We start from the raw sequence: 20,926 nt of genomic DNA, 5'->3' as shown, positions 1-20,926 counted from the left end.
TATTTTCATGGATTGGCTGCAATGATGGGAGCGGGGGACACAGTGGATGGCCAGTTGAGAACACAGCTGTTGCACAGAAGCCTTATAGTATCAGAGAGTTAGCTGAGTTAGTCTATCTTCAAAAACAACAAGAAGTCCTGTGGCACCTTATAGACTAACAGATATTTTGGAGCATAAGCTTGTGTGGGCAAAGACCCACTTCATCAGATGCATGAGACTCACGCTTCTGATGAAGCGGGTCTTTGCCCACGAAACATTATGCTCCAAAATATCTATCAGTCTATAAGAACCCTTATAGAGCACCAGAAAGCCAAAGACTTTCCCCTTAGCAACTCTTTTTTAAAAAAACTTTCCTATCTTCTCTTTCCTCAAGCTCTTCAGGGATATTTCACTGCCATCACACGTGTTGGCAAAGTCTGTGTAATGAAGAGGAAAGTCAAAAAAATCTTTTTTTCCTTAACTTTTCTATCCTTTTTCTTCTAACTTTGAGAATACAGTCAGGGTCCCTGTATTATTTTCAGGGATTGGATGCAATCATGGGAGGGGAGGGACACTCAGTGGATGGCCAGTTGAGAGTTCAGCTACAGATGAAAGACATTTCTGTAAACTTTTTTACCATCTCTGTGGATGTCCTACATTTCCTTCCTTCCAACAGGAAGGATGGAAGTTTGCTTAACTTGGGAGGGGAATGAGGAAAATACAGTGTGGGAAGATGATCTCAAAGACCAGTGAGCATACCTAGAATGCTACGGGATGAGAGAACCATGGAATAGGGTCCTGCAACGCACTAATGTAACAGTCAATGTTTGCCAATTGAATGTGGCAGCAATAAGTCAACTTTGTGAGGAGCACGTGGGGATGGTCAAATTTGAATTTATAAATTCTAGAATTACAAAATCAATATTAATAAATTCAAATTTAATCTCATAGTGTAGACGTATCCTCAGATACATAAAATGGAATTTTGGAAAGTGTGATATCACATCCACTGAAAAACTTCAAAAAAAATTAAGCATTTATTAGCCAATATCAAAATATTAACATTTGAAAGGTAGCATTTAATTTCAAAGTTAAATTGTTTTTAAGCCCATCAATAAATGAAAAAGAATCCCTCTTTCATTATAATATATATTTATGTCTTATGTTCAGAATTGACTCCTTCACTTCAATAACTAAACTTTTAGGGTGCTAAAATTAAAACTACTCCAATTTATGTTACTAAATTAGTAAGTGTCTTTAATTGTATCTAACTGTACAATATTTACCTTGGGAATGGAATCTGTAATCTTTGTTCTTATGTCTCACAGTTGAACTTCTACTGTATATGAATCACATATTTCAGCTAACATCTCTTATATTCATATTAAATTATTTGAGATTTTTCTCTGTTATCACTGTTGTGACAACTTCCCTTCAACTGATAAAGTCCAGGTGTCCCATTGACCCCTGGCACTAGTGTCAGACACAGAGGAGACAAGATTTATTGTTATTTAAAAAAGAGAAGGAAAATCTTTGAATGGCTACCAAACTCCTGATGCAGAACTGAAACACAGCTGCTTGGGTATAACCTTTCTATTGTCCATCACATTTAAGAAGGTGTTTCATGGGACAATTGTCCAAAAAAGCCCAATGTCCACAAACTATGAGGCCTTCCATCATTGCAGGGTTTGCATGCAGTGCAGTAAAGGTTGAGAGTTTTTCAGTGTTGTGAGGTGGATAAGTAGGCCTCCTGTCCTTCAGGATGAATTCTACTGAATGAGTTCCTGTAAAAAAAATCATTCCTTCCTTGCAGGTGGAATTTGAAAGTATAAAGACTGAATTAGATCATTCAAGAAATAAATTAACAGTTGAGTTTAGCTGCTAATAAAACACACACCGAAATCTTCAGGACTGGTTACTTTAAATTACTAATGATAAAACATTTTCTAGGATGATGAACAAAAGAGATAAAGGTTGTAATCTGGTAAATCACTTACTACTAGGAAGGTTGCAAGTAACTGAATATAGATGTAGAGCCAAAATGTGGACACGGTGAACTTTTGATACCAGCATCTTTATCAATCCTGGTTAAACTAAAGCAGTTTCTACTCTGTAACTTCACTTGAAATGTTCAGTTCCACAAGAGGTGACCACAAAGGTTGCTGCTTTTCAGATGCTTAAAAGAAAGCTGAAAGAGCAAATCAGATGTGATAACAGCAAGAGTACTTACCTTCCATTGACAGCAAAACAGAGCTGACACATTCCATGTAATAATGCTGTAGCATTTTGCAGGAAAGTAGCTATTTTTGAATTGTCATCAATGGGACCTTGGACCGAGAGGAAACAGCAGCATAACTTATCTATCAATCCTATATTCACGACGTAACTAGAAAAGGAGGAAAAAAACTCTGCATTAAGACAGGGCACCCAGACAGTTTCAATGACTTTTTAAAAAGTATTATCATAATCAGTGTTAACATGTACAAAAAGCAGGTTTTGAATTCACCAATATACCAGTATAAAATATAAGATAAATATAAAGTTGCTCAAGTTTCAATAATGTTGGATTTGGCCCTCTATAGCTATCAGAAGTTTCTGTTAAGAGAACTGTCCGCCTTAAGGTAACTTCTATTATATTTAACAAATAAGAGGAATGAACATGTTTACTTTACCACATGCGTAGCAGGACAGTGGAATGTTTCCATAGTTAAATGATTCATAATAATTTCTATTTTTGCAGTAGTATGATGTTTTTAAAAAACAAAATCTTCCCAGAACACAACACCACAAGAATGATATGATGTTATCCAGATGCAACCTTATTACAACATAAACCAGCAATGGGTACTATATATTATCTAGACAACAATTAGGTAAAAAATTTCTACTGTAAGATGACTTTTGTTTTGGGGGGGGGGGAAAGCCGGGTAGCTAAAACTCGGGTTCAAACTCCCATCATCTCATGCTTTGTCTACTGCAGTCTCATCATTTCAGGATTACCTGCTGCTGTTTTGCCTCTTTCAAATCCACTCAAAGTTCTGCCGCCCAAATACATCATCCCATCCTGAAACCTCCTCCCCAAGAGTGGCATGGCTAGAAACTAGACTTTTTGCAAAAGTGCACATATCTGACAGAAACCATATGAGTAATTATGAATAAAAATGCATTGTGTATGAAACAGGAAGTTTCACTGCACAGTAGTAAAAGATCATTTAATATTTTATTAAAGAAAACTAAAGATTATTAGTTACATTCACACAGACTGTTCAGGTAAGACTGTGACAACTATGGAGTTAGGCCCTGTCTACGCTACACGGAAGATCGACCCACCCAGGGTCAATCTTCCAGGGTTCAACTTTGCATGTCTGGTAGGTGAAAGTGACCTAACAGGGATTGGCAGTCGACCCCTGTACTCTTCGCTATCACAAGGAGTAAGGGAGGTTGGTGAGAGAAACTCACCCACTGACCTTCCTCAGTGAGGATGGCCAGGATTGCAGATAAGTCGATTCTAGCTCTGCAACTGCTGTAGCTAGAATTGCATATTTGCAATTGACTTACCTTCCTAGTGTAGACCAGGCCTTAGATGTGTAAAAAGCTAAGTGCTGTCTATCTCAAAGTGCTGAAATTTTGTTTGAGCTGATAATGAGAATTCATGTTGATCAGTACCACCTCCCTCTCTTGGGTTCTCTCCCCCTGCAGGCCAGGTCCTATCCCCGCCATCCCTCCTGGGTTCTGTATCCCCATGGAAGGGGAGGGAGTGTAGCCTAGCAGTTAGAGACCAGACTGGGAGCCAGGAATCCCAGGTTGAAGCCATCCCGGGGTGGCAGCAATCTAGTGGAGCGATGCTCTTGGGTTCTACCACTTTGCCCCAAGGGAGGGAGTGCATTTTGTATGATTTAGTGATATTCATCACAGAGTTTACTATTTGAAAGTGCGTCAAGCTTTCAGTTGAAAATCTTATGCCTTCGTGTTGAAAATGATTTGCTTCTAAATGACTAAGTAATTTAGCAGTTATCAGAGAATTGCAAAAGTACTTTGTTGCAGATGATGTGCAAAGTATGAATCGGCAGCATCTTTATTTCCTATGCAAATAAATCTGAAAGACACTAATCAAATTTGTGTTTCTTGCTGCTAACTGCTAATCAGATGGATGAGAGCAATTTCCTCTTCCACAGGTCATAGTCTCATTTTTTTCAGACACAAAAGGCTGTGAGTGTCCTTTTCCTATTCGAACACTTTGCTTGTTTGAACTCTGATTGTTAGGAGCCAAAGTTACCTTTTTTAGCCATTTATCCATGGAGAGTATGTTTGATTATAAGGATAGGCAGTGATGCATTGTGAAATGTTGAACAGAAATGCATTGTGAGCAACACTATATTGCAGTGGGCTTCGGTCTGAAGAAAGAGGGAAACAAACATTCGCTTAAATCTCAGACAGTTGAATTGGGTGTTTGATGCATCTAATACATATCAGCAGGCCTGCAGCTCATGCTCAACTTCTTATATGCGACTACAGTGCACCTTTAACTATGTTGGCTGTAGTCAGTGTTTCACTGAGCTTTGTATATTTTTATATACCCCCAACCTCATTTCAGGTTGTAATGTTGAGCTCATGTACTGAATATTGCCACAATTCATCATAGAATAGGTTATTTATAAAGACAGTCTTCTCAATTTTTGTTAAAAAATGTTGCTCCATCCTACAGCTTTCTCATGGAGCGCCTGGGCCCATTGCATGGAGCTGCAGTGCTCAGTAGAGCACATTTTGGGAAACTCTGGAATTGTTTAATAATACATCAATGGTTTAAGGAGACTGTATTAACCATTGGATGAGACGCAGGAGAGGGAATTAGCAAAATCTTACTAAAGTTCATATGCAACAGGGAGTCCTTAAAGAAACTATGGGCTGCTGAGAGTTTGTCTGGGTTCAAGCAAAAGAGACTAGAGAGTTGCTATGCATATTTTTTCAAATAACTTATCTGTAGAAAATAACAGAAGTTGAAAAAAGAAAATAGTATTGAGCTGTTTCAAATACCTAGGCTACACCTAATAAAGGATTACATTCAAGAACATAGCACCTCAGAGATTTAGCCTATATAATCTTTGTATAAAATCAACAAAAGGAAATATGAGTACAGCCAGTGTATAATCAGCCTGTGGAACTCCGTGTCACAGTAGGTTGAACACTGTGGCTGGTTTTTATAAAGGGTTGGATAATTATATAAATATTAACATCATTTGTAGCAATGGCAATTAATTCTCATCTTTTAAGGTGAGAGAAGATCTGCAGGAGTCAGAAAGGAATTTGTCCCTTTAGGTTAAGCACTGCACAAGTAATTAGGTGCATTTTTTATTTTTATTTATTTCTATTGCTTCCTCTTCATCATGAAAAATTAACTGTTTACTACAGGAGGTAAGATTTCTGATTAAACAGACCAATAGCCTGATCTGACAAGACAAATGTCAAACATGACTGTATTTCTAAAATGTACAAGGAAAGCAAACAAGCAATTACTGACTTCATTTTGAGTAACATAAAGGACAAAATCACAGATGCAAAGATAAGGAAATGTGCCTTTAATAATAACACCAGACACTAGGACAGAATTGAAATTGAAAAGGATCATTCTATGTAATCTATAATGCTTCTATGTGTCTATGTATATAATGCACACATAATCTACGATATATTTTCATAGAATCATAGAATACGAGGACTGGAAGGGATCTTGAGAAGTCATCGAGTCCAGCCCCCCACCCACTGGCAGGACCAAGTACTGTCTAGACCATCCTTGACAGACATCTATCTAACCTGTTCTTAAATATCTCCAGCGATGGAGATTCTACAACCTCCCTATGCAATTTATTCCACTGTTGGACCACCCTGAGAGTCAGGAACTTTTTCCTAATGTCCAACCTAAACTTCCCTTGCTGCAGTTTAAGCCCATTGTTTCTTGTTCCATCCTCACAGGCCATGACGAACAAGTTTTCTCCCCCCTCCTTATGACACCCTTTTAGATACCTGAAAACCACTCTCATGTCCCCACCTCAATCTTCTCTTTTCCAAACTAAACAAGCCCATTTCTTTCAGCCTTTCTTCACAGGTCACATTCTCTAGACCTTTAATCATTCTTGTTGCTCTTTTCTGGACCCTCTACATCTTTCTTGAAATGCAGTGCCCTGCATTGGACACAATACTCCAACTGAGGCCTAACCAGTGCAGAGTAGAGCGGAAGAATGACTTCTTGTGTCTTGTTCACAACACACCTGTTAATGCATCCCAGAATCAGGTTTGGTTTTTTTGCAACAGCATCACACTGTTGACTCATTTAGCTTGTGATCCACTATAACCCCTCGATCTCTTTCTGCCATACTCCTTCCCAAACAGTCGCTTCCCATTCTGTATGTGTGAAACTGATTGTTCCTTCCTAAGTGGAGCACTTTGCATCTGTCTTTAATAAACTTCATCCTGTTTACCTCAGACCATTTCTCCAATTTGTCCAGATCATTTTGAATTATGACCCTATCCTCCAAAGCTGTTGCAACGCCTCCCAGCTTGGTATCATCTGCAACTTAATAAGCATAATAAGTGTATTTAATAAGCATATTTTCCATGCCAATATCTAAAACTATTTTAGAGTGCAACTGTCTGCCTGCCTGCCGGTGCTACGTTTGTACAAAAACTCTTAAACCATGAGAGCTATGACCATGACATTTGTTATGCAGCTTTCTCTTACACTAACTGAAACCAAGGTGAGGGTTTGGTTGTGCCTGGAAAGTGGGAAACACCTGAAATTCCACGATTTCTGAGAACATGGAAAGGGAGGGGCACTGGCAGGGGGGTGACATACTTCAGACTCACCGTTGGGGGTAGTGAGCACAGAGAACAGTCATACTGCAGAGTGACCATTGAGGGCAGCTGTAACAGGAAAGCAGTGGCCACATGCAGACAGGGCTCTCCACGTGTCCAGGAGAGGTAAGTGATGATCTACTCCAACCCCACCCCTGGCACTTGGCCAGAGTGACTTTGGGGGGAGCCCTACTGCCCCCCAGGAAACCTCCCCAAACAATTAGCTCCCGCCCCAAGATGCTGTGGCCACAAACTGCAGCCCTGGCCCCCCCCCAAGCTCATGCTGGGGCTCAGAAAACTGTCCCGGCCTCAGACCCCTGCCACTGTCCCTGTGGCTCAGGAAAACATTCCCTGCTTCCTGGCCACAGCCCGTCCCCACACTGCTTCTGAGCCCCACCCCAAGTCTCTGCCGTGACTCTACCACACTCCTAAGATGCTCCCACACCAAAACTCCTATTATGACATCTACATCCCATCTCCTCCCTGGACCCCCCTCACTCACAGCAAACACTGTCTGAGTCCCCGCCACTGCCCTCACACCAGCACCCCACACTCCCTGTCGCAAGCTCTCCATACCCAAACCCCTGCCCTTGTCTACCTCGTCTATTTATTTTAGCAAAAGACAGAAAGGCTGCAAATGGTGTCTGCCAAAAAGCTCCATATAATCTTAGAATCACTCTCAGACCTTTATTAATACAAGCTTATTTTCCCCTTCATTGTCCACAAACACAGCCATTTGTATAACCCATATACATTTTTTCTTTTTCTTTTCCAAACAGGAAAAAAATGACTTTGCTTCCATACCCGTGCAATGCTGAGTCAATTTGCTAGTATTTTAAAAGAACATTGTTAAGGTTTCAAAGTCAAGCACTCCAAAGTTTTAAAATGCCAGAATCCCCCAGGTCTGGGTCTTGTACCCTTTGCTTTTCATACTGACATCTTCCTCCTCCTCTCTGCCTTCCCATCAGTAGAGGGAGCTTTGAGGGTACAGGAGAGACAGGCTCCTCTATACTCAGGTCTGATGTCCAGCTCTGGCATATCCTGGAGCAGCCTGGAATGGCAACTTGAGGGAAAACCCTGCTGAATCCCTTGTTGTGTCCAGTGCAGCGATAATCTTCAGAGAATTAAACTGGGAAGCTCTAGCAAGCTGTTACTGAACATGGGCAAGGTACAGTTTTTTGCAAAGAAACATCCTTTGCCCCCTGCCAAATTTCAAGCAGGCCTCAGAACTTGCCAAACAAAAGGTTGGCAGAGTCTTTTAACATGGTAAAAAAATGTATTTTCCACATATCAAGTTACCCCCTCCCCCGCCCGAAATGGTGGAACCATTTGAGCTGAAATTTTCCAGATCAATTCAGCATATGACAGATACCTGGTATGGAAAATGTAAGGCCAAATGGTTTAAGTACGGTACAGTTACAAGGAAGTGAAAACAGGACCTTATGGCTACGTCTACACTAGCATACTACGTCGAAGTAGCCTATTTCAACGTAAGAACATTGAAATAGGCTACTTCGATGCGTATCGTCTACACATCCTCCAGGACTGATGCCATCGACGTTCAATGTCAAAGTAGCGATGGAGAATGTTGAAAGGCGCCACCCCAGAAGGAAATGCAGAGCGTTCACACACACAAGTGCTCCCCATCAAAATAAGGGGCCAGCAAAGCCCCAAGCCGCTTCCTTAAAGGGCTCCTCCCAGACCCACTTGCCCTGTACAGCACAAGATCCACAGAGCTGACAACCAGTTGCAGACCCCATGCACGCAGCATGCACCCCCAGCTGCAGCAGTAGCCAGAAGCCCTGGGCTAAGGGCTGCTGCACGCGACGACCACAGAGCCCCGCAGGGGCTGGACAGAGCATCTCTCAACCCCTCAGCTGATGGCTGCCATGCAGGAGCCCGTTATTTTGACGTAGCGGGACGCGGATCATCTACACATGCCCTACTTCGACACTGAACGTCAAAGTAGGGCGCTATTCCCATCTTCAGATAGGAATAGCGATTTCGATGTCTCACCGCCTAAAGAGAAGTTACTCACCATAGTAACGGTGGTTCTTCAAGATGTGTCGCCGTAGGTGCTCCACGTTAGGTGTCGGGCTCGCCCCAGCGCCGCAGGTCGGATCTTCCAAGCAGTTTCTGCCGGACCGCGCATGCGCCGGTGCGTGCCGCTCCCTTGCGCGTTCCTGGCCACATGCGCAATCTGGTCCCCGCCAGTTCCTTGACCAACCGCCTCGGATGCTCCTGCAAAACACTAAACAGAGATCCGAAGCGGGGAGGATGGGCGGGTGGTGGAGCACCCACGGGGACACATCTCGAAGAACCACAGTTACTACGGTGAGTAACTTCTCTTTCTTCTTCGAGTGTCCCTGTGGGTGCTTCATGTTAGGTGACTACCCAGCAGTAACCCAAAATAGGAGGTGGGTAATCGGATCATGTGCAGCTTGTCCCCGAGAGGACCACTGTCGAGAGCTGGGTATCCTCTTGGAATACCCTATGAAGGGCGTAGTGCTTGGCGAAGGTGTCACAGGATGACCAGGTCGCCGCTCTGCAAATGTCTTTTAGTGCAACGCCCTTGAAAAAGGCTGTTGATGCCGCCACTGCCCTAGCGGAGTGAGCCCTGGGCGTGGCCAGTAAAGGAGTCTTTTTGAGTTCGTAGCACATTTTTATGTAGGATAGGATGTGCTTCGAGATTCTCTGCGAAGAGAGACCTTCTCCTTTCGATTTGGGAGCGAGAGAGACTAGGAGTCTATCCGTTTTCCGGAAGGACTCGGTCCTGTCTATATAGAAGGCTAGCGGCCTCCTCACATCCAGGAGATGTAGGCGCGCCTCTTTGTTAGAGTTATGAGGCTTTGGATAAAACGAGGGTAAAACAATAGGTTCGTTAATATGAAACTCAGAAGAAACTTTAGGAACAAAAGCTGGATGCAGCCGTATGGTTATCGCCTCCTTGGAAAATACTGTGCAGGGTGGCGTTGCCATAACTGCCGCAAGCTCGCTCACCCTGCCAGCTGACGTGATTGCGAGAAGGAAGGTCGTCTTTATCGTAAGGAGGCGGAGGGAAACCGTGGCTAAAGGCTCGAACGGTGGTCCTGTTAGCGCACTAAGCACCAGGTCCAAGTTCCACGAAGGTGGAAGCGGTTTCCGAGGGGGGTACAGGTTTACCAACCCTTTGAGGAACCTGGTAACCATGGGATGGGCAAACACCGTGTGCCCTTCCTCTTCGTGTCTGAATGCCGAAATGGCGGCAAGGTGGACCTTTAACGAGGATAGTGAGAGTCCTCCTCTCTTGAGGTCCAGTAAATACTCTAATATCACAGGTATAGGCACCGAAAGGGGGGCTAACTGTTTGGTAGAACACCATGCCGTGAAGCGAGTCCACTTCTGCTTGTAGGTCTTTCTGGTGGAAGCCCTCCTGCTACTTTCTAGGACTTGTTGCACTTCCTCCGTACATGTGCTCTCTAGGGAGCTGAGCCATGGATTAACCACGCTTGTAGTCGCAGGCCTTGGGGGTGCGGATGCACTATGGACCCCTGGGCTTGCGTGAGCAGATCCGGCGCCACCAGGAGGGGCATCGGTGGACGGTCCGACATGCGCAGGAGTAGGGGGAACCATTGCTGTCGATCCCACGTTGGGACTATCAGGATCATTCGGGCTCCTTCTCTCCTGGCTTTCTGCAAGACTTTGTGCATCAGCACTGTGTGAGGAAAAGCGTAAAGCAGGGGGCCCCTCCAGGAGATCGCAAATGCGTCCCCCAGGGAGCCCCGTCCCAGTCCTGCCCTGGAGCAGTATCGTGGGCACTTCTTGTTGTGTTGAGTGGCAAACAGGTCGATCTGGGGAAAGCCCCATGCCTGAAATATCGGTCGTAGCAGATTGGGACGGATCTGCCACTCGTGTGTGAGTGCGAAACGCCTGCTCAGCTGGTCTGCCTTCACATTGTGAGCACCTGGTAAGTACGAGTCTTTCAAGGTTATATTGTTGGCGATGCACCAGTTCCACAATCGGACTGCTTCCGCACATAAGGCACGGGACCGAGCTCCTCCTTGCCGATTTATATAAAACATGGTGGAGGTATTGTCTGTACTGATCCCGACTACTTTGCCTTATATATGGTCTCGAAAGTGTCTGCAGGCGTTGGACACCGCTCTGAGCTCCAGTATATTTATGTGCAGTGACTGTTCCATGGAGGACCACAGTCCTTGCGTCACCTCTTCGCCCACGTGTGTTCCCCACCCTATGTGGGAGGCATCTGTAGTAAGAAAAACCGATACTTGTGGAAGGGTACCCCTGTTAGCACGTTCTTGGCGTTTACCAACCATTGCAGGGATTTGTGCACCTCTGTCGTGGGCGACACCACCCTGTGAACGGTGTGTGCTGCCGGTTTGTATACACTCGCCAGCCAGTGCTGCATGCTGCACATGTGTAACCTGGCGTTCTGTACTACGAACGTTGCTGCTGCCATGTGGCCCAGCAGCTGTAAGCATGTCAGAACCAGCACCGTAGGGCTGAAGGTGATGACTTGCACGAGGGAGCCGATGGCCTGAAAGCGTGTCTCTGGTAGATACACTCTCGTTGTAATAGAATTTATGCATGCCCCTATGAACTCTATGTCCTGTGTGGGGTCTATCTTTGATTTTGCCAGATTGATAACCAGGCCAAGCGAAGAGAACGTGCCTGCTGTGACGCGTATCATGCGTAGTACCTCCTCCTTTGAGGCCCCTTTGAGTAGGCAGTCGTCCAGATACGGGAATATAAATACCCCGTCTGTGCAGGTAGGCTGACACCACTGCCAAGGTCTTGGTGAAGATTCTGGGGGCCGAGGAGAGGCCGAACGGTAGAACCTTGTATTGAAAATGTTCTTTGCCTACCATGAACCGGAGGAATCGTCGGTGAGACGGATGGATAGTTATGTGAAAATACACGTCTTGTAAGTCGAGGGCTGCGAACCAATCTCCATTGTCCAGTGCCGTAAGGATGGAGGTGATTGTGATCATCCGAAAGCGTTGCTTGCGCAGGTACCGGTTGAGGCCTCGAAGATCTAAGATGGGCCTCCAGCCTCCTGTCTCTTTCTCTGTGAGGAAATATCTGGAGTAGAACCCTTTCCCTTGCAGTTGCTCCAGCACTCTTTCCACTGCCTCTATGAGCATAAGATGGTCTACCTCCTGCTTGAGTCTCGCTTTGTGGGAGGCATCCTGCAGGTGGGGCCTGGGTGGAGGTCGTGGCGGCGGGACCGACTGGAAGGGGATCGCGTACCCCATGGCTATGATCTCCAGCACCCATTTGTCTGTGGTGATCCTTTGCCACTGGTCGTAGAATGGTCGGAGGCGATGGTGGAATAACCGCTTCGGATGACCTTGTGCGATGGTAGTGATGGTGCAGCCCTGGATCTGTGTGTCAAACTTGTGGCCTTTGGCCCTGCCCCGAGGACGCACGGCTCTGTTGGGAACGTCGCCTGGGAGTTCTATATTGTTGATGCTGTTGATGTCGCCCTTGCTCATAACCCCTGTGGTACTGGGGATGCTGTGGCTGATACTGGTACCGTCTTTGCTGAGGGTAGTACTTTTTCTTTCTGTATGGAGGGGTGTAAATCCCCAGGGGCCTAAGTGTGGCTCTTGAATCTTTACTGGAATGAAGGACCGAGTCAGTTGATTCAGCAAACAGCTTCTGCGTGTCGAAGGGGAGATCGACGATCTTCGCCTGCAGATCCCTCGGTATACCCGATGTTTGGAGCCAGGACTCCCTTTGCACTACCAATGCCGGAGCTGTTGAGCGTGCTGCTGTGTCCGCAACATCCAGGGCGATCTGAACTCCCATCCTCAAGGCCGCGTAGCCTTCTTGCACGATAGACTTGAGCACTGGCTTCTTGTCCTCTGGAAGCGAGTCCATGAGGGAGGTTAACTTAGAGTAGTCGTCAAAATTGTGGTTCGCTAGATGCGCTGCGTAATTCGCCATTCTCAACAGTAGGGTGGAGGAGGAGTAGACCTTTCTGCCAAACAGCTCTAGTTTCTTGGCATCTTTGTCCGTTCCCCCTGTTTTGAACTGAGACCTTTTTGATCTCTGTTGAGACGATTCTACCACCAGAGAATTTGGTTGCGGGTGGCTGAATAGGAACTCCATGCCCTTCGCCGGCACGAAGTATTTCTTGTCCGCTCTCTTGTGGACAGGCGGAATAGTCGCAGGGGTCTGCCATATCGTGGTGGCCGACTCCAAGATTGCTTCGTCAAGCGGTATGGCTATTTTAGAGGAGGCCGGAGGTTTCCCATTTTTAAGGAGCTTATGGTGCTTCTCTTGCACCTCTGCTTTCTGGATGCCTTGTGTGAAGGCCACCTTTTTAAACAGCTCTTGGAACTGTTTGAGATCGTCCAGAGGATGGACGTCCCCCAGGGCCGTAGTCTCATCCGGGGAGGACAGCGAGGAACCACTAGGGTACGCCTCTCTGGACCCCTCTGGGTCCTGTTGACAGTGGTACATCCGCTCGCTAGAAGCTTGCGAGGGAAAATCCCTGGGTTCCAGAACCAACTCCCCCTGAGATATCTGAGTCTCCGTCCCCATTCGCGATTGCCCTCGGGGATACGGAACCGTCTGTGGGGATCTGTCCCTGGTAGTATGCCTATGGTGTCTATGCCCCGCATGATAGGGGCGACCATGGCAACATGGGCACTGCTCCTGGGATGGTGACCTGGACCACTCCCTTGGTGCATACCCCCTACGTCTGGGGGAGCGAGATCTTCTGGAGACATGGGACGCTGGGGAGGCCGATTTGTGATAGTACTCAAGTGGCTCGAAGCCCAAGAAGGGCGAAGGTGGTCCAAGCCATGGGGAGGCTGGCTGTAGAAATGGAGATGGGGGCTCCGGATAGGCTAGGGGTGACCCCTGCCTTCTCGTTGGAGTCCGCAGCACAAGCGGAGGGCTCAGAGAAAGCAGCTCTGCAGCCCTGTCTGGAGAGGGACTGCAGTGCCGTGTTTTCTCTACTGCCTTTCCCCTCCCCTGTGGGGGTGGCTCCGCGCACGTGGCCAGGAGCGCGCAAGGGAGCGCCGCGCACCGGCGCATGCGCGGTCCGGCAGAAACTGATTGGAAGATCCGACCTGCGGCACCGAGCCCGACACCTAACGTGGAGCACCCACGGGGACACTCGAAGAAGAATGTTGATTTCAACATCGAAATAGCTCACAGCACGTGTAGACATAATGCGTACTATTTCGACATTGTGCCAGCTACTTTGAAGTAGTGGGCTAGTGTAGACGCACCCTATGTATCATAATAATAGATGGTACTACTAACCGCATGTAAACTATGGTTTGCATGCGTGTGTATTTATGTCTACCCCCTCATACACATGCTCACATAGATGTGCAAATATGTACTCATAGCACATGGGAATATAAGAAAAAAGGAAATTATTGAAATCAATTAGGATAAAATAACCAAGGGGAAGTGCACAAAAAGCAAAAGTGCAGAAAGATAAATTATTGTGAACCCCAATGTTGTGAGTGTCATCAAGCAATAAATATCCTGGGAGTGAAAAAGGTCAGTAGAGATAAAAAAAAAAAGTGCCAAAAATGATAATTAAGGGCAAGAAAGAGTTATATTACAAAGCACTGTATAAAATTGAGGTATAGAGAAAGTCCGCAGAACACATACTGAAGTATCGCATACTAAAACTGACAAAATACCGACCAGGAGAATGAAAACAAAATTGCATACGAAGAGGTTAAGATAAATCACAATTATTCAAGTGCAAACAGAAGAAGAGGTCAGTGGTGGAGACCGACAGGCTCTGTGAAATTAAAAATAAAAGTAATTTATTAACTGAAGAGGTAGGCCTTACTGAAAAATGAAATATATCCTTTGCCTCTTTGCAAAATCCTTTATAAAAGAGATTAAAAAGGCATATGCTCAGAACAGACAAATTCCCCCAGGTAGGAAAAATATAAGAAATCATGGTATCAGCAGAAAGAAACCATGAAACAAGAACATCTGAAGACTGCTAAAATCCAAGACCACAGAGGGTCTATTCCAAACAAGAAGGAGACAAGCATACCTATTAGCAAACTGATCTGGAACCTCTATGGATATTTAAGAGGTACTGGACTTGGAAGAGGCTAATATAATGCTTCTCAATGGTTCTCAATCCTGCTGGAAAAGTATAACAAGTGGGGTTCCGCAGGGGTCTGTTTTAGGACCAGTTCTGTTCAATATCTTCATCAATGATTTAGATATTGCATAGAAAGTACACTTATTAAGTTTGCAGTTGATACCAAGCTGGGAGGGGTCGCAACTGCTTTGGAGGATAGGGTCATAATTCAAAATGATCTGGACAAATTGGAGAAATGGTCTGAGGTAAACAGGATGAAATTTAATAAAGACAGCTGCAAAGTTCCTTCCACTAAGGAAGGAACAATCAGTTTCACACATACAGAATGGGGAGAGAGACTCTAGGAATGACTGCAGCAGAAAGAGATCTAGGGGTTATAGTGGACCACAAGCTAAATATGAGTCAACAGTGTGATGCTGTTGCAAAAAAACCAAACCTGATTCTGGGATGCATTAACAGGGGTGTTGTGAACAAGACACGAGAAGGCATTCTGCCGTTCTACTCTGCGCTGGTTAGGCCTCAGCTGGAGTACTGTGTCCAGTTCTGGGCACTGCGGTTCAAGAAAGACGTGGAGAAATTAGAGAGGGTCCAGAAAAGAGCAACAAGAATGATTAAAGGTCTAGAGAATGTGACCTATGAAGAAAGGCTGAAAGAATTGGGCTTGTTTAGTTTGGAAAAGAGAAGATTGAGGGGCAACATGATAGCAGTTTTCAGGTATCTAAAAGGGTGTCATAAGGAGGAGGAAGAAAACTTGTTCTTTTTGGCCTGTGAGGATAGAACAAGAGGCAATGGACTTAAACTGCGGCAAGGGAGGTTTAGGCTGGACATTAGGAAAAAGTTCCTAACTGTCAGGGTGGTCAAACAGTGGAATAAATTGCCAGGGGAGGCTGTGGAATCTCCATCGCTGGAGATATTTAAGAACTGGTTAGATACGTGTCTATCAGGGATGGTTTAGACGGTACTTGGTCCTGCCATTAGGGCAGGGGGCTGGACTCGATAGCACCTCAAGGTCCCTTCCAGTCCTAGTATTCTATGATTCTATGAATATAATATGTCTACACTACATGGTAAAGTCCAATTTAAGGCAGTTAGCTTGATTTTACAATGTCACTGTCTTCATTGTAAATACCATTAGGTCGATTTTAGGAAGCGCTAAGGTCGGTATCATAACATTGTCAAAAGCAGCTGAGTGCAGTGTCAAATTCAAATTTAAAAGTTTGAATTAAGGCTAGCGTTGAAGAGCAATGTCTTTTAATAGACTTTATTACCCTCCAGAGGTGTCCTTTATGTATCCCACAATGCTCCACAGCTATGCTCTTTGGCCGCTTCCATCTCTACTGATCTCCAGGTGCAAAGGAATTAAGTAACAGAAAGCCCATTAGGTAACAGGAAGCCTGCAAAGTTGAATTTGGCACCAGGGAGTGCTTGGCGACTATCCTGTGGGATTATGCTTGCAGGAGAGGATCAGAAGCTTCTTTCTTTCTTTGCTATCAGCATGGTGAGTGTATCTACCCATTATAGACAGCCCCAATGCGGAGTTCGTGGTTCTTTGAGCTGAGCACTTGGATTTTTTTTTTCTGCGCTGGTGCCAGCCCCCACCCCACCACAGCACATGGCAGCTAGGCTGTGGGAGTCATACTTGTATGAGAGACCAAGAAACCTTTTTTCTGGGGTTCACAAGGCAGCCTCTCCCTTCCCCACAGATGCCATGCAGTCGGGGTCTTTCCTGCACCTAACCACATCACTTGATTAACCTCCGACTCAATAAAAGGACCTGCATTCTATTCAGTGAGGACCATGCTGTGAGCAGCATCCCATCCTCACTTGCATACAGAAAGGGATTTTCAGGGGCTTGCTGTAACTGGTGGGAAATCTCCCCTGGTGGCAAATATTTTTGGGGACTTGCTGCCACTGGGAGGACCATGTCAACTGGCTCTGCAGCCACAGACCCCATGCCCTCCTATGGTGATGAGGGAGCTTCATCCCCCATGTTGGGCACCTCTGTGTAGTGAAGTGGGAAGCCAAAAATCCTTTCAAACATGTCTTTTTTCCAAGCCTTTCCTTTTTCTTCAAGCTTTGCATTGTGCATTGTTCCTGTAATATTTTCAGGGATGATTCCAGATTCAACGGGGAGAGAAAAGCAGCTGGAGGGCCTGCTGAAAAGATACAGACACCTGGCTGTGATACCAGGGCATACAGTCACTAACACATGTAAATTTGGCAAGCTCCATCCTCCATGTTGGGCACCTCTGTGTAGTGCATTGGGTAGCCACATATCCTGCTCCAAAAATATCTTTTTTTTCTAACCTTCCCTATCTTTCTCTTTCTTCAAGCTTTCCATTGCTCCTGTAATATTTTCAGGGATGGTATTTCTGGAACCGAGGGTGGTGGTGGGGGAGAATAGTGGCTGGAGGGCCAATTGAGAAGACTCAGACACCTGCTGCTTTTTGTAATATCTTTGATAATTCAGTTATAAAAGCAAGAGATTTCAGTTAATTTGGGGAACTTTGTTGATGCTTTCTTTTCAATCTTCACTTCTTTTGATGAATTCCTTATAAAATGGTTTCCTTAAGACGGGGAAAAATGGCTGGAGGGCCAGCTGAGATGACACAGACTACTGGAACAACAAGAAGTCCTGTGGCACCTTTCAAACTAACAGATATTTTGGAGCATAAGCTTTCGTGGGCAAAGACCCGCTTCATCAGATGCTTCATCATGATGCACCTGATGAAGCGGGTCTTTGCCCATGAAAGCTTATGGTCCAAAATATCTGTTAGTCTATAAGGTGCCACAAGACTTCTTGTTGTTCTCGAAGATACAGACTAACATGGCTACCTATCTGATACAGACTACTGGGTGATCCCAGGGCTGCTGCTGCTGCTATCACAGAATCCCAGGGCTGGAAGGGACCTCAGGAGGTCATCAAGTCCATCCCCCTGCCCCTGCCTCCAGCAGGATCAACCCTCACTAAGTCATCCCAGCCAGGACTTTGTCAAGCCAGAACTTAAAAACCTCTAGGGATGGAGATTCCACCACCTCCTGAGGCAACGCATTCCAGGGCTTCACCACCCTCCTGGTGAAGTAGTTTTTCCTAATCTCCACTGTACTTCTCTCCTTCTATAACTTGAGACCATTGCACCTTGTTCTGCCATCTGTCACGACTGAGAACAGTTTCCTGCCATCTTCTTCAGAGCTTCCCTTCAGGAAGTTGAAGGCTACTATTAAATCACCCCTCAAGGCTTCTCTTCTGCAAACTAAACAAGCCCAAATCCCTCAGCCTCTCCTCACAGGACATGTGCTCCAGCCTTTAATCATTTTTGTTGCCCTCCACTGAACCTGCTCCAGCACATCCACATCTTTTTATACTGGGGGGATCAAACCTGGATGCAATACTCCAGATGTGGCCTCACCATTGCTGAATAGAGGGGAACAACAACTTCTCTAGATCTGCTCAAAATTCTCCTCCTAATGCACCCCAATATGCTATTAGCCTTCTTGATGACAAGGGCACAGTGTTGACTCATATCCAGCCTTTCATGCACCATAATCCCTCAGTCCCTTTCCAATGTACTGCTGCTTAGCCAGTCGGCCCCTGGCCTATAACATTGCTTGGGATTCTTCTGTCTGAAGTGCAGGACTCTAAGTCTCATTGTTGAACTGCATCAGATTTCTTTTGGCTCAAGCCTCCAATTTATCCAGGTCACTCTGGATTCTTTGGATATTAGACAAAACTATTTCACCAAGAGGATGGTGAAGGACTGGAATGCGTTACCAAGAGATGTGGTGGACTCTCCATCCCTAAAAGTTTTTAAGTCCCAGCTTGACAGAGTCATGGCTGGGATGATTTAGATGTGGCTGATCCTACTTTAGGCAGGGGGCTGGACTAGATGACCACCTGAGGTCTCTTCCAGCCCTAGAATTCTATGATTCTCTCACTACCTTCCAGCATATCTACCTCTCCCCCTAGCATGGTGTCATCTGGAAACTTGCTGAGGGTGCAATCCAGTCCCTCATCCAGGTAAGTAATAAAGATGTTGAACAACACCGGCCCCAAAACTCAGCCTTGTTCATTTGGTGTGCCCCATTCCCCATGTTGTACACGAGTGTGTAATAAAGAGGGAAGCCAAAAACTCTACCTTACAAAATGTCTTTTTTCCCCAAACTTTACTATCTTTCTCTTTCTTCAAGCTTTCCATTGTTCCTGCATTATTTTCAGGGATCATGTTTCTGGAATCACATTGTGATTCACTACTTTTCCTTCTTTCCTTCTGGAAAAATGTTTGTTTGCTTCCAATGGGAGGGGAATGAGGGCAATCCAATGCAATGTGGGAAGATGACATCACATACCCACAACCATTTGAGGGACATTTTTCTCCCATACTGCACCAGCAAAAATACCCAGAATACTACAGGAAAGAGGGAACTGTGGGATAGGGTCCCACAACGCACTGCTGCAACAATCAATGTTTGGGGATTGAGTGTGGCAATAATAAGTGGACTTTGTGGGGAATTTGTAGAGAGATGAGAATAGTCAAATTTGAATTTGAATTTGACACTCAACATTACAAAATCTATTTTAATAAATTTGAATTTATCTTGTAGTGTAGACATAGTCCTAAATCTGAAATTTACAAAGACCTAGAAAACTACAGATCTGAGGGGACTGTAATGAAATCGGTAACCAGGGATGACATACCGAGACATCAAGAATGCTGTGGTTTAGCAGAGGCTAATCAATAATTAGCATCGATTTTCAAAAAAACAATCATACCTGACAAACCTCCTAGAATTTAAGAAGTAAAACAGAATTAAATAATGGCCTTTGCTTACTCCATTGCTATTTTATTATTAAGGGTCGAATTCTATCTGCCCAAGACTTCCATTGAAATCAGTGAGGATTGTGAGTGCTTGCCACCTGGCAAGAATGGGTTCTAAAACGGAGTTTTATGCGGTAACATACCAAAGACTCATCTGATAAAGTCAGTCAGGCCCACTAAAGCTGCGTCTACACGTGCACGCTACTTCGAAGTAGCGGCACCAAATTCGAAATAGCGCCCGTCGCGTCTACACACGTCGGGCGCTATTTCGAAGTTAACTTCGACGTTAGGCGGCGAGACGTCGAAGTCGCTAATCTCATGAGGAGATAGGAATAGCGCCCTACTTCGACGTTCAACGTCGAAGTAGGGACCGTGTAGACGATCCGCGTCCTGCAACGTCGAAATTGCTGGGTCCTCCATGGCGGCCATCAGCTGGGGGGTTGAGAGATGCTCTCTCTCCAGCCCCTGCGGGGCTCTATGGTCACCGTGGGCAGCAGCCCTTAGCCCAGGGCTTCTGGCTGCTTCTGCGGCAGCTGGGGATCTATGCTGCAGGCACAGGGTCTGCAACCAGTTGTCAGCTCTGTGTATCTTGTGTTGTTTAGTGCAACTGTGTCTGGGAGGGGCCCTTTAAGGGAGCAGCTGGCTGTTGAGACCGCCCTGTGACCCTGTCTGCAGCTGTGCCTGGCATCCCTATTTCGATGTGTGCTACTTTGACGTGTAGACGTTCCCTCGCTGCGCCTATTTCGATGTTGGGCTGAGCAACGTCGAAGTTGAACATCGACGTTGCCGGCCCTGGAGGACGTGTAGACGTTATTCATTGAAATAGACTATTTCGATGTCGCAACATCGAAATAAGCTATTTCGATGTTGGCTGCACGTGTAGACGTAGCCTAAGGGAGCAGCCTGCGTAAGTAAAGAATTCCTTGGATATCTAGGAGAAGAAATTGGGAATAATGACTATCCAAGCTGGAAAGAGGTGAGTAAGGTTGAGTGGAACAATGCTTACTATTAGGACACTTTAATAACTTAAAAGAACATTGTAATATCACTTGCTAATACACTCATCCCTCACTGTACGAGCACAATTGGTTCCCAACTTTTTCCTCGTAGGAGAAAACTTATAAGAGGGAGACTAAATTCCCATTAATATATGTGTAAAAGTCTTTGATTGGCTCCAAGTGCTAGGAGT

General features: G+C 45.4%; 1 protein-coding gene across 7 annotated transcripts in view; it reads right to left on the bottom strand.

Annotated features, from left to right (window-relative positions):
- SCAPER (S-phase cyclin A associated protein in the ER) overlaps positions 1–20,926 on the bottom strand; it is a 420,029-nt gene that overhangs the window by 65,747 nt on the left and 333,356 nt on the right. For 6 of the 7 annotated variants that reach the window (XM_075006917.1, XM_075006920.1, XM_075006919.1 and 3 more), the window contains one exon: positions 2,210–2,365. In XM_075006917.1, the coding sequence (XP_074863018.1) occupies positions 2,210–2,365 (156 nt within the window). Of the gene's footprint in view, positions 1–1,070; positions 1,786–2,209; positions 2,366–20,926 lie in introns of those variants that run through there. The other variant, XM_075006923.1, reaches the window with a different exon arrangement.

The sequence above is a fragment of the Carettochelys insculpta genome, chromosome 12, assembly GCF_033958435.1.
Source record: "Carettochelys insculpta isolate YL-2023 chromosome 12, ASM3395843v1, whole genome shotgun sequence".
Lineage (NCBI taxonomy): Eukaryota > Metazoa > Chordata > Testudines > Carettochelyidae > Carettochelys > Carettochelys insculpta.
Note: the sequence above shows the minus strand (reverse complement) of the source record. Positions and strands in the feature narration are given on the sequence as shown.